This window comes from Haplochromis burtoni, unplaced genomic scaffold (genome assembly GCF_018398535.1).
Source record: "Haplochromis burtoni strain Fernald_Lab_line unplaced genomic scaffold, NCSU_Asbu1 Contig_164, whole genome shotgun sequence".
Classification (NCBI taxonomy): Eukaryota; Metazoa; Chordata; class Actinopteri; order Cichliformes; family Cichlidae; genus Haplochromis; species Haplochromis burtoni.
The window spans coordinates 688,083-700,460 of NW_024582525.1; the positions used below are offsets into that span (position 1 = coordinate 688,083).

At 42.2% G+C, this 12,378-nt stretch overlaps 1 protein-coding gene across 7 annotated transcripts in view; it reads left to right on the forward strand.

Moving 5' to 3' along the window:
- Positions 1 to 12,378, forward strand: part of mef2aa (myocyte enhancer factor 2aa) — a 70,206-nt gene that overhangs the window by 15,003 nt on the left and 42,825 nt on the right. For all 7 annotated transcript variants that reach the window (XM_005933043.2, XM_005933042.3, XM_005933048.3 and 4 more), the window contains one exon: positions 6,787 to 7,001. In XM_005933043.2, the coding sequence (XP_005933105.1) occupies positions 6,948 to 7,001 (54 nt within the window). In that variant the 5' untranslated portion in view covers positions 6,787 to 6,947. The remainder of the gene's footprint in view (positions 1 to 6,786; positions 7,002 to 12,378) is intronic.

A 12,378-nucleotide genomic window follows, 5' to 3' on the forward strand; every position in this document is an offset into this window, starting at 1 on the left:
TGCATAGTCCTCTCATCCCCTGACAGTACTGCGAGAGTGAGATGGAGGATGTCTGTCTGCTAAGGTTGTCAGCATATGATGTCCTTCAGTTACAAGTTGTTATATCCACTCATCGTCATTCATATTTTGCAGATTGAATACGTGTCTGGTGTTTATCTGAAGAGCGACATCATTTCCACTCAGTCGTCTATACAGTATGCTGTAGCCCACAGTGAAGCGTATTCTCAGTGAGAACAAGTTCATCCTGTGGGGCTCTCTTTCTTTTTGATGTCATTTTGCAGGTGATAAGTAGCTTTCTGTCTCCTGGTCCCTGTCTTACACCACCATCCCCCAGCCCAAGCAAGGTGCTAGCAGCATGGAGGATTGTTTGAACTTGCATTGATCCATTGTGGGATTACAGCTGGGTCATTGGAGAGTTGGACTGAGCTTCCAGTCATCAGGGCAGATTAACCACTCGCTGTCTGCTTGGCTGCCATTTCAGTGCAGGCACTCACTGCTGGCTTTGTGACTGTCCCTACATGCAGGTCACTGTTTGCTTTTGAACAATGCATTTTTATACTTTCTTCATCGAATTAGCTTCAGACTGATTTAATATGTAGGGAAACGTATTACCTAATGCAATAAGGCAAGAAACATTCTAACAGTGCTTAAATCTGTAAGCAACCTATGAAAGACTTGCCATTCCTGATTTCAGTCTCAGTGTTTTGGCCTGCAGGATCTTCTTTAGTGCAAACTGTATGAATTTTGTTTTTAACACGTTCAAGGTGTTCATATCATAAGCATTTTAGCCTTTCCTTGAAATGATATTCAAATCTCTCCTGTGTGAGAAATGTCACCCCCAAGCTATGCTTTACAGAGGAAGGGGAAGTGCTGCAGAAAGTCCATGTTTTGCAGACTGCCCCACCTCTCTACATTTCTCAAAGCCTCCTTTTTCACTTTTTTGCTCACATGCCCTTGCGATAGCTCATGTTAATTATGTCTCATTAGTTGCCTTGGAAACTGAGGTGAGGGAATGTATAACATGAGTTTAAAGAAAGGGAGAATTAAAAAGAGACGATGAAAAATAAATCATGAGAAATGGCATGAAAGAATAAAAAAAAGAAAGAAGGGGGAGGGCAAAAAAAAGGGGGGGGGGATAGAGAAAGTGGTTGTTAAAGGATCAGCCGTGTGTCAGATTAGCATCAGGAGACATTAACACTAGTGATGCTGCTGGGGCCACAATACTGCCTTTCACTGCTGGAGAGGGAGATAAGCGCACTCTCACAAAAGGGAAGAGGGAGAGAGTGTGAGAGGGCTGGCTTGCCTCCACTCCCCTCAGGCCAACAGCCCCATTTACAGGTACAGCACCTCCTGATTAAAGCGAGAACAAAGAGGTGGATGTTCATTTCCTACTGCGCTGGTGTCAAGGCGCCATTGAAACAAATTGGTAAAACTGTGGATTTAGGCCGCTTCGCTTTATGTCTTCAGTCTGCCAGAAGCTAATCATAACCGAGCCACAATGTTGACACTTTGAGTTTGATACACTTAAGAACGTCGTCATGGATTATTTCACAGAATCTGTGTGTCAATGCACATCAGATTACCGCGTGAGGCTGTTGCATGCTCGGGAATGTACTTCTGTCTTAATCATGTTGTTTATATATTAACTTGAGTTGTGAGCACCGTGATTCATTCTTATGTAACCATTGGAGTGTTTGAATAACTAGAAAAGGCCTCTGCCTGCTAATTGTAAAGTGAGTGGCCAAAAGCATCCTGTGCACGTCGTCCGGCCTGTGTAATGATCCTTACAGTAAACACAGTAAACAGACAGGGCAAAGCCACGAGAGATGAGCCTCTGTTGTTTAGTCTTCGACTTACATTCAGGATGATAATAAGGGGAAGGATCAGAAGGGAGGGTATCCCCAAGGTGGTCCCTCCCTTTCTTCCTCCCCACTGCCTTGCCCCGCTCCCTCTGTCTCCCCCGCAGAGGGGCACTTTGAAAGGTCCTGAATAACAGGAAGTCGAGGGGCAGGAAGTTAAGTTTTGTCTGCCCACGGCCTGTGGTAGGATACTGAGGCTAACTCTGCCTTGCACAGGAAGTGCAACTGTCACGGCTATGCTTAAGACTTTGGCTGCTGTCCATCACCTTCAAAGAAGTTGAAGCGCGCTTGCTGCGTATAGCTACATATGGTGGGTACGTCTTTAACACAAGCCACATAGGATGAATCTTCAAAATCTTCTTTGACAAATTCTTATTATATTATGACGTTTGAGATGTTGAGTGAAAAAAAAAGTTTGTAGTTTATAAGCTTCGTTACGGACTAACTGCATAGCGCTGGCCTCGTTTTTTGTTCATTAGGTACATCTCACAACAGAAATGTAATTTTATGTTACCTTTTAAATAGGGCAGCAGATGAGAGAGTAATGGTTCAACTTTGTGTGGAATGAGCGCAGGCTTACAAGGAGGGAGGGAGGAGGCTGGATCCAGTAATTACACTGGGAATTGAGCATGTTTTATTGATTGTGAAAGGGCTAGACCTGTCACCAAGCCTCCCAGTGTCTCAGTGGTCCGTCTTAAGGGAGGAGGAGGAGGACTAGCATTCTTGTCAGTTGACCAGTGTCGCACCTCATCACAGAGGATCGCTGCGGCTCTGTTAATAAACAACTGCAATGCTTAGTCACTTGTATAGGCATGGCATATTCTAAAACTGCATGTTTGTTTAACAGCAGGTATAGTAGGGGATGCCATATTGACTTTATGTCAAACTGTGGCCGTTGCTACAGTGACATGTTCTCTGCACATTGATTTATGTGTTACAAATGTTTGGTAAGCATCTTTCAGAAGTGCTGGATTGGTTTATATCAAAGTGGACCAGGTGTGTCACATCAAGGTCTTTGTAATGTAGTGTTGTTATACAATGTGCTGTTTTGTGTGCACCAACTAAAGCTTCTCCTAAATGCAAAATCATTTAGTATATGTGTGGCTTTTCATGAAAAAGCTCGAGGTAATGTTGGATTCACAGTAGATATGGTTTCTGTACGTGGAGGCAGCCATTCAGATATGTGGGTTTGTAGAAATGTTTCCTGCAGTGTCTTTATGAAACTGCAACATTACAATGCATCAACCTCATAATGACAGACAGCCAAGAAGAGCAAAAAATGTAATGCTGGAAAAACTAACACTAAAGCTAACATTAGTGAGCCGCATGAGTCATTTCTAGTTTTACAGAACTGGAAACCTTGCACTATCTTCCAATCAGATTATTGTGCAGCACATGCAGAAGGCAGAGAAGAATAAGTGGTAGTATTAAACATGCGATCTTCTAGTTGTAAATCAACAAAGCGGAATAAAAAAGTGTATTTAATATGGAACTTTGATGCTAATCCATTTACCTCGGTCACTATCAACACCGTTCATCCATTTCCATGCATCTTTGTGCAAACAAGGTGACTTCATCTTCTTCGTCTACTTTGCTACTATCCACAGAATGTTTTATAATTTACTGAGTGGAACCTTTTGCAGCTGGTAAAGGACCAATGTGTATTATTTAGTGGCCACTTGCAGTGAAGGTAAGAAAACAAAAACCCAGTTATCATTTTAAGGTAATTTTACACAAATTAAAACATTCAAATCGCTGCCAGTAGACTTCCACTAAATCACTCTACTGGAAAGAAAGAGGTTTTACTGTTGACAGTGAGTTTACAGGAGACAGCTGCGTGACTATACTGTACATTTTTTCTAAGGTGGGCTCATAGCCTCATATGGTATCCTGGTTCTGGTTCAGTGCTTTTCTCCTTTTATGTTTATTGTCTATGCCTCTGTTTCTTACGCACATGCATACTCACTTGTACAAAGAGCACATGATTTAGGCCATAAACAGATACTCTGTCCCATTCCAACACTCACGAGAAGTTAAGAGTGTCACGCAGAAACACGCACTTTGCTACAGTGCAGACATTGTTCTACTTTGTAATCTGAACATCTTCTGACATGTTTATCCGGTTGGTAAGACCAGCTGAATTATCCCACTCACTTCAGGACGTTGAAATTGCGTTATTTATTCTACACCAAAGTATATTGTGATAACCACAGTAACACATCAGTGATTGCTGTTGTTCAAGTCTTGAAAATAATGTTTTGTTAGCTAGCCACTTTAGATTTTGACTAACTTGTGATGAATATGGACACTAAGTTTGGAGCGTGGCACACCTGCAGTCTGAAGGCTCTCTCAGCTTGTCATTTCATATCTGTGGAAGATAAAATGTCACGACACAGCCTATTATGCCTCTAGACTTGAACTGTCCTCCGGTGACAGCTCCTCTGCAAAACGGGAGGAAAGAATGTGTACGCGCTGCTTATACTCGCATTACACTGAACCTATTCACATATGCACACACTGAAATAACAGGCCAGTGGTCAGTTCAGACTAGCCTTGGCAAGTGATTAGATAAAACATCTCAAAACTGACACCATATTCACTTGCACAGATAAAACTTAACAAACACAGAGGAGGAGCAAAATGATGTTCTCATAATATTTGCAGATAAAATGCACCAGGGTGGTGAGTTTTTCTTTCAAGTTTTGAACTTGTTTGTTTGGTGTTGAACTTGAAAATTGCATTTATTTTACTTTAAAAGAAGTAAAGTCACTGAATTTGGCAGTGTAGCTACTGTATTGCTACAGTTGTCTCCCATACTAATATATTAAACTTCAGGGTGGCCAGTGTATTTCTTTAGTGGAATAGACACCCTTTGCCCAGGGCTCCCTTTAATTCAAACATTAGTTTGTGTGTAAAATGCTGAATGAACAAGAGCACTGTCATTCTCCCTGGCCTGTTGTGATGTGGTTTGGGGAAATTCTTTGTGGGGGTTCAGACAGTTTCTTTCCTGGCTCAGACAGCCACGCGTGGGAAGTTAGCAAGGTGATCTCAGTCAAGTTTGCCTACAGTGGAGCCCCGATTCAGACAGCCAGACACCATAATGCCAGTCCATCTGTAACCCATAATGACTGTGTGCCACTGCAACTGGTCATTTTCGTTTTCACTGCCAAATCGGCCCCTGGCTTCCTCACCTCGCAACTGCTGACTGCATCTAAAGGCCCGAGTTGTTAACCTTTCTACATTTGTACTCATGGGGGAAATATAGTTGTTTGGACATTTTCTATTTGCTGGGTGTAAGTGATGGATGTGCCTCCAGGGAGGGGGCTATATCTCTTCTTCCAGAGAAGTAGAGACAGGACAGAGTTAGATGTTCCTTGGGGAACACTGTGGTCTGAACCACTGGCCAGGTTACAAGCTCATATGGGAATATATTCCAAATTCTTTTTATCCCTCTGGCTTATCCTATAACCCTGGAGATTTCAACCACCCTATTGTAAGACCAAACTATGCTCTCCCTCTTCATCATCTTAACAGCAAAGCTGGCATCAGTGTAACCAAGCTCAGACCGTAAAAAAAATATTACTGGCTGAGGAAGGTACAGGTTTTTTCAAATAAATCAATTTGTTTCAGGAAACACTCTGCTATCAAAGCCAGTTACCAAAAACGTTAGTTATGCTATGTATTGCGCATTATTTAATCCCAGTCTGTCACTGGTGTCCCTTGATAACTTTTATGTAGCCAATATAAACGTTATGGGATAAAAAAAAGAATGAACTACTGTACATTTCATTCTGTAAACCCAGAATTAGAGAAAGGGAGTGTCATGCATAGAGTTCAACTACTCTGTTAAAGCCGCCAAACCCAACCTGCTCCCTTTAGCATCGTGTATGCCTGCTTTTAACTGTGTGTGAGTAACAATCCAGATGGTCCCTCTCCTAAGAGGACACAGTGTCCATAATTTGCCTTCTCGGGACAGCATGATCTTCTTTTGAAAACTGGCTATGTGTACAGGTGGTGGGAGACTAAAAGTTTTTGTTTAATAAAAACCTTGCATTCTGTGTTAAATGTGTGAAATAGTGTTAAATGTAAGCATAAGACAAATGCTAACTTAAAGTAGGTGAGTATACTAAAAGTTTGGCATTTATAGAAATGCACTTCTTCACTTTCTTTAAAAGACTTTTGTGGAAGAATTTATACCTCTCCTCAAAGTCAAATGAACAACTAGTTTCTGGTTATCTTACCTTAGCTTAACTTATTACAAAGCCTGGAAATAGAGAAATGGTTAACCTGAATCTCTGTGAAGGGAACTAAATTTGCCTACAAGTTCAGAGCTCACTTAGTCACACCAGTTGAAACCAGTTGCCAGGCAACGACCAGAGACTCCAGGAAGGTAGTGCTCTCAGCCAAGAAATAACCAAGCAAATAACCCTTAATAAGATATTGAATTGTTTTTTTTCCCTTGACTCTTAACTTTTTATAGACTTAGCACAGATTACTTGCTAATTGGTGTACTTCAGAGGTTCTGGGGGGGTGTAGTTTGTCACCTTTGGACAAAAGTTTCCATTCGCTTTTCTAATTTAAAACACCACCTGCTTTGGTATTAATTTTAACTTTGTCAGAAAAATATAAAACCTAACAAAATTTCAAACTGTTCTTTCAAAATATGAGCTTCTAATTGAAAAAAAACCCCACAATAAATGTCAAGGAGACTTGAATAGTTCCTTCCCATTTAGGGTGAACCTGCCTTTCAGTGATTTCAGCTGTGGAACGATTGAAGCAGTCAAAGAGATAACAGCATGCTATGCAGGTCTCATAGTTTCTGTATGTGCTTGAGTACAAAATGCAGAACCCTCTGGTACTTTGGGAGATGTTGTTGGGTGTCATATTAACTTTCAGTTTTTCTCTTTCTCTTTTGGTCCTCTTTCAGATCCTGGTGTGGTCTGCTGAAGAACAAAGAGTGTCTTGAGAAGTGTGAGAGCCAATATAAGAAGAGAGACTTTTCCACAATGTGCTAGGAGAGAGGAGGAAGAACGAGTGTTGTTATTCTGATATTGTTGAGGTGTCAGAGAACCAGGAAAGGAGACAGCCATGGGGCGAAAGAAGATACAGATCACGAGGATCATGGACGAAAGGAACAGGCAGGTGAGTGGGACAGAGATAACAGTTCATCTATATATCTATGTTTGTCTGTGTCTAATCTAAGACTGTTTTAAAAGATGCTTCTGTATCTTTACATGCTTCTCTGTATCTATCTGACGGTTACAGTTTTTCTCTGTTTTCCTTCTTGGAAAAGTTCAGCAGCTGTCATGGTGTGCAAAGATCTGAACAGACATACCTCCCTCCCCAAAGTCCCAGCCAGCTGAACAGGGACCATGACATTTCTTTGTCAGTGCGGTCGCATTTACAGACATGATTCCCTTGCCACCCTGCAATTTCAACCAGAGAAGTTGATGAGGCAGCAGCAGCTCTGGGCCGCAGCGGGGGCCTCATGGCGTGGGAGTGAACTGAGTGTTGCAAGAAGTGCAGCGGGCTGCCTGTGGCCTTCCCACACTGTAGGGCTTGTCCCCTGGCCCGGCAGTATGGCTGGGGCCCTTTGCTGTAGCCCTGTGTGTTTGCAGCTGTTTGGTAGTAATTAGGAGCAGCCACTGCACCACAGCACCCTCTCATTTGTAGGGTGGGTCAGAAGGACACACAGCACCCTTCTTTGCCTTGGCCTCGCTGGTCCCGACTAGCCACAAAGCGGGAAAGAGCTGGAATTCACTCTGTCTGCTCATGTTAAATATAAACTCCTAAACAGCAAAACAGTAAAAAAACAGCCTGGGTCTGTTTGAAACATGAATAACAGGTGCAGATATCTATAGCAGAAATGGTATGTCTTATTTAGCTACGCTCCCTATGATTTAAGAGCTAAGTTAAGGAAGCATGTGCACTGTTTCTGACAAATTATACCAATTAATGCAGATACATAGGTTTCCTGTATCTAGATAGAACGCATCTGGTTAACATCGGCTAAACATGATTAATTATGTGGTAATATGCAGTTGGTACTCTGACTATGTTTCTATCTGTGAGGGTAGCAGTTCAGTCAAGTGCAAAACAAAATTCCACAGTGTGGGCCAATTATCAGCACTACACCTGGTTCTGGGTGGGTTCCAAATAGGGGGGTATTAGGGGAATTGGTCTAAGCTCGTTGGTGGTATCCAAGCTCTATTCAGTGACCTGTGACATGAAGGAAAAAAAGAACATAAAGTTATATGAAAATAGGTTGGTTTCTGATTGCTAAGCGAGCAGGTTAACTCTTCAGAAGATCCATTCTTTGCACTGCATAGAATGGTGAGGGGACACATTTTGCAGTGTTGTTTTATGGGAAAGTAAAGCTGAAGAGCTTATTATTAACATGCCTTCCAAAGTCTAGTGTTTGCATCAGATTTTAAATGTCTGACTGGATAATTTGTGAGAAAGTTTATCAGCAGCATGCAGGCATTTCAGCTTACATTTAGCATTTAGTTTGGTTTTAGCTGGCTCAGCAGAGAATCTGCTGTGACAATAGGCTGTGCTAAAATAAAGCTTTGGTATAAGGTGATGTATGCGTGTGGCTTTTTTTTTTTCTCTCTCGTTTTTTTTCCGTGGGCCATGAAGCGCACAGTGCCATCTCCCTTGGGCGTGCTCCTAACCAAGGGGGAATAGCCATTAGCATATGTTCCCCATTGTCAGGAGACAGTTTAAATCTTTGCTGTTAGTTTTCCATAGTGTAACAGTGAAATGAAAGAGGTCCTTAAGTGGACTAATTAGACAGTATTTCTATAGAGGATGTTGTGTAAGGACAACAGGGGCTCCCTTGCATTGTCTCTGCAAGTGTTTTAGGAGGGTTGTTAACCCTTCAGGATTTATAACACTGTGTGTGACACAGGCTGAGACGGTAAGTAGTTACAGCGTAGTGCAAGCTGTGAACTTCGCAGGTAGGTTTATATTCTAATGAAGTGTGTTGTGCATGCATGACAAATTGATGTGTAACTGTTTAATACATCATGTGTAGGGTATAGTATTTTTGTGCCGCTTTCTGCTGTTTGACTTGGCAGAGATGCACTGGAGAACGAGACATGGAGCAAACTGAGGTCGTATAATGCTTACTGTACAACTGCAAAGAGCCAGTTTCTGTTCCATGGCTTGGCTAAATGATGGCAGCAGTAGAGTCATCAGCTAGACCGACTTTACTGATTGCAAATGAATGCAAGATAACAACCTGCACGATTCTTCTGATTTGATGTATTCACAGCAATTATTACCTTTTGAGACACAGACAGGTACAGGCATCATGTGCAGATTGAAAGGTTCTTATATTTTCCTCTTTTACTTTGAGTTTCTAGAAGACTGGACGGACCAGTAAGAAAATTTTGCCTTCAACAATAGAAAGTTGTCATTCTTTCAGACTTCAGAGGTTTGGAACTTATGTTCTTTACAAAATAACAATAGTAGGGCCAAGAGCACTGAGCAAATTCAGTGAGTTTTACCTTCTTCCCAAAGCAGCTGTGATTTTTGTGAAACTATAGGGAGAACAGTAGTGAAGAAGCCAAGGTATGCATCAGTCTCGTAAGTTAGTGTACATGTTGGTGAGGCCTAGTGAGCAGTGTCTAGTGACGTCCTCTGGATGCCATTAAGCAGGCTCACTGGGGGTAATTGTCCAAGTCATTAAAAGTTTGATGATTTTGCTGCTGGGTGGAGGGTTGCCTGCCCTTGCTGTGGCTCATTTTGGATTTTGCTCCAGCACGTCAAATGCCTGTAGGCAAGCAGAGACTCTCTCTCACTTACTCTCCAGGGAGCAACACAGCACATAGCGCCTCTTTTTCAGCTTTCACTCAGTCCTGAAGTTCTGAGCAGTCATTGTTATATATTTTTTTTAATTGATATATATTTTTGACACTTAAAGAGTTTGTTGATAGACAATGGAAAGAACAGAAGAAAAGTGTTAAACTTAAGAGCCAGTGCATCTGCACTGTTTTCTTTGTTTAAGATGATACGTGGATTTATTAAAACTGTGATGCAGAAGCATGAAGTAGCACAAAGCGTTACAGACAGGTTGTACTTTGAGATGAATCTGTTATTTGTTGCATCATCTCTTTATTGTTTGGTGTGTGAAAGTCCAAAAGGAAAGTGGAAATAGTGCTTGTGTCCATTAATTAGCTGATCTCGTCTTGGTTTTAGACAGGGCAGCAGGTTTACTTAGAGTATATTGAACACAACACACTTTCTCAGTTACCGTTTTCAATAAACAGAACAAATTAATTATCCGTTAAATGCATCATTCTTGTTATTGATTAGAGATATTTCCAGGAAACCTACTTACATTTTGTTACCTTGCATGTCATCGTCTCCGCTAAACAGGATCCGTCACAGCTACTGTAGGTTTCAAGGTCAATCCCACCCACTGGATTAGCCCATTGTGCCTTCGAATGTCCACATGGGGTTCCTCGGGCTGTTCTCTCGCTCAGAGAGAGCTGATCCAGGCAGACAGTCACAGTGGCCCTGGCTCATCTCCTAAGCCCACACACTCTGCCACTGCGGAGCCAGGGCAGCAGCCACAGGGCCTGGGTCACTCTGCCAGCTGGTGCCAGACTTCACTGTCTCTGTAGCCCGCTCTCATGTCTGCCATGGGGGCTGTCAGAGGTGACATGAGGTTCTAATAAGGCCGCTAGCTCCTCACCCCTCTGAAGGTGTTAGTGACTCAGGCATCTCCTGCCATGCTCCAGTCACAGCTGCACTCTCAGTCCCAGATGTCTTGTTTGTCATCTTGGCACCTCTGCCTGCGGACAGACATTGATAGACCATTTGATTGACAAGTCAGTTCTGTGTGAATGTGTGTATTGGAGTTTGTTGTAGCATATGCTGTTATATGCTACACAAGTTTCCGTGGCAGAGCCTGTCTTGTGAATGTTGAAGACAATAAAACATAAACCAAATACAGCAGTAAAACGTGACAGACCCATGCTTGTAAGTTTACACTAAAGGTCTATACTGTACGTTGTGCAGTTAAACTTTCCATTGCATTTTACCAGCTAAGCAGGTCTATAATTATTTTTAACAAACAGGCCACTGTATTGCTGATGAGACCAAATTTACTTGTTGCCGTTCATATGCAGTTTTTTAAATTTACCCCTCGAGTATGATTTTGTCCGTTCCAAAGAAGGTTTCCCCATTACCTGAACTTGCTATCGCTTAGGGAAAGATAGAACTGCAGCAGCATTTAGTTTGGTCTGTTATAAAAATATAAAAAATAAAAAGTAAATTACCTACCTCAATTAAAGCTCTATAAACATAGGTTGTGGTGGTGGGGCTCTTGGGAAGAAGGTAGAAATGCAGAAAGTGTGAATTGAGAGTGGAATTACTACTTTATCTAGACTTTGAGAGAGCTTCTTAAAACATCAGAGAGTTTTCAGTGTGGCAGAGGCTCACTGATCTGCTGGGTATTGTGTGAGCTGTTAAAATGACCTTATCAAGCCTAGAAAGCTGGGATCACTTAAATGTGTTGGAAGTTTAAATGTGGCCTGTCTTTTTTTGCCACGGCATACGATTTTTGTGAACAACTGTAAGATGCATCGGGACAGTGTGGTGTAGAATTTTACAATACTGAGGCTAATCCTGTCGCTGTGAATTACATGAATTAGTCAGGGAGTTAGACTAAATTTGCACCACATCTTACTGCAGGAGCAATTCGAAAAAATGCTAAAACCGCATCGAGTGTGTTTGTGGGTGTATTTGACTCGGTGAAGCATAGGAAAGCTTTGCCATTGAACCTCCCACTTGACCTCAAGGATGTCTGTGGTTTTCCACTGTCGCACCAGTCACCCCAGAAATGATGGGGGTGGATTGAGGTTTGTGCATTTGTGAATGCTGGTCCATATGCCCCAAACCTTTTTTTTTTGTTTTTTGTTTTTTGTTCTTTGCGTTGTGACCCATCAAATTTAGATGGACGTCTTACATGTTCTAACAAAAGGATAAAAATAGGGCAATCAGTTACAAAATAACCTAAGTGTGTATGTACAGAAGAATAATATGCTTGTCACATTTTAATGGAAGTGTGAGCAGTAGCTAGCCCTTGTAGAGTTACTCTGTCTGTGGCTGGGGCAAGGACCAGGTCTCAGTACTGCTGCTGAGGTTGAAATGAAGCGATGCCTGGGTCAGCAGCTCTGCACTCAGCACAGCCATGCATCCAGGTGGAACAAAGTCTTCGCTCAGCATCTCATCCTGGGCTTCCTGCTGAAAGGTGACATCTCCATGGCTTAACAGCCACATTCATCTGCTAAAAAGCATACAATTTGTTAATCGTTTTCCCGCGTGACAGTCGCTGCTTTCCAGTTGGTTAGGCAAACAAATACGCAAGCGGGTAAATGAGCGAGTGGGCATCGCTGGTGTTTAATCAGAGGAGACTAGTATCAGGTGGTTACAACTCCAACTAGATAGAAAGAGGCTGGTCCCGGCTTGATCCCCCACTGTGTGTCCACCTTGAGAAAATGCTTTTTTT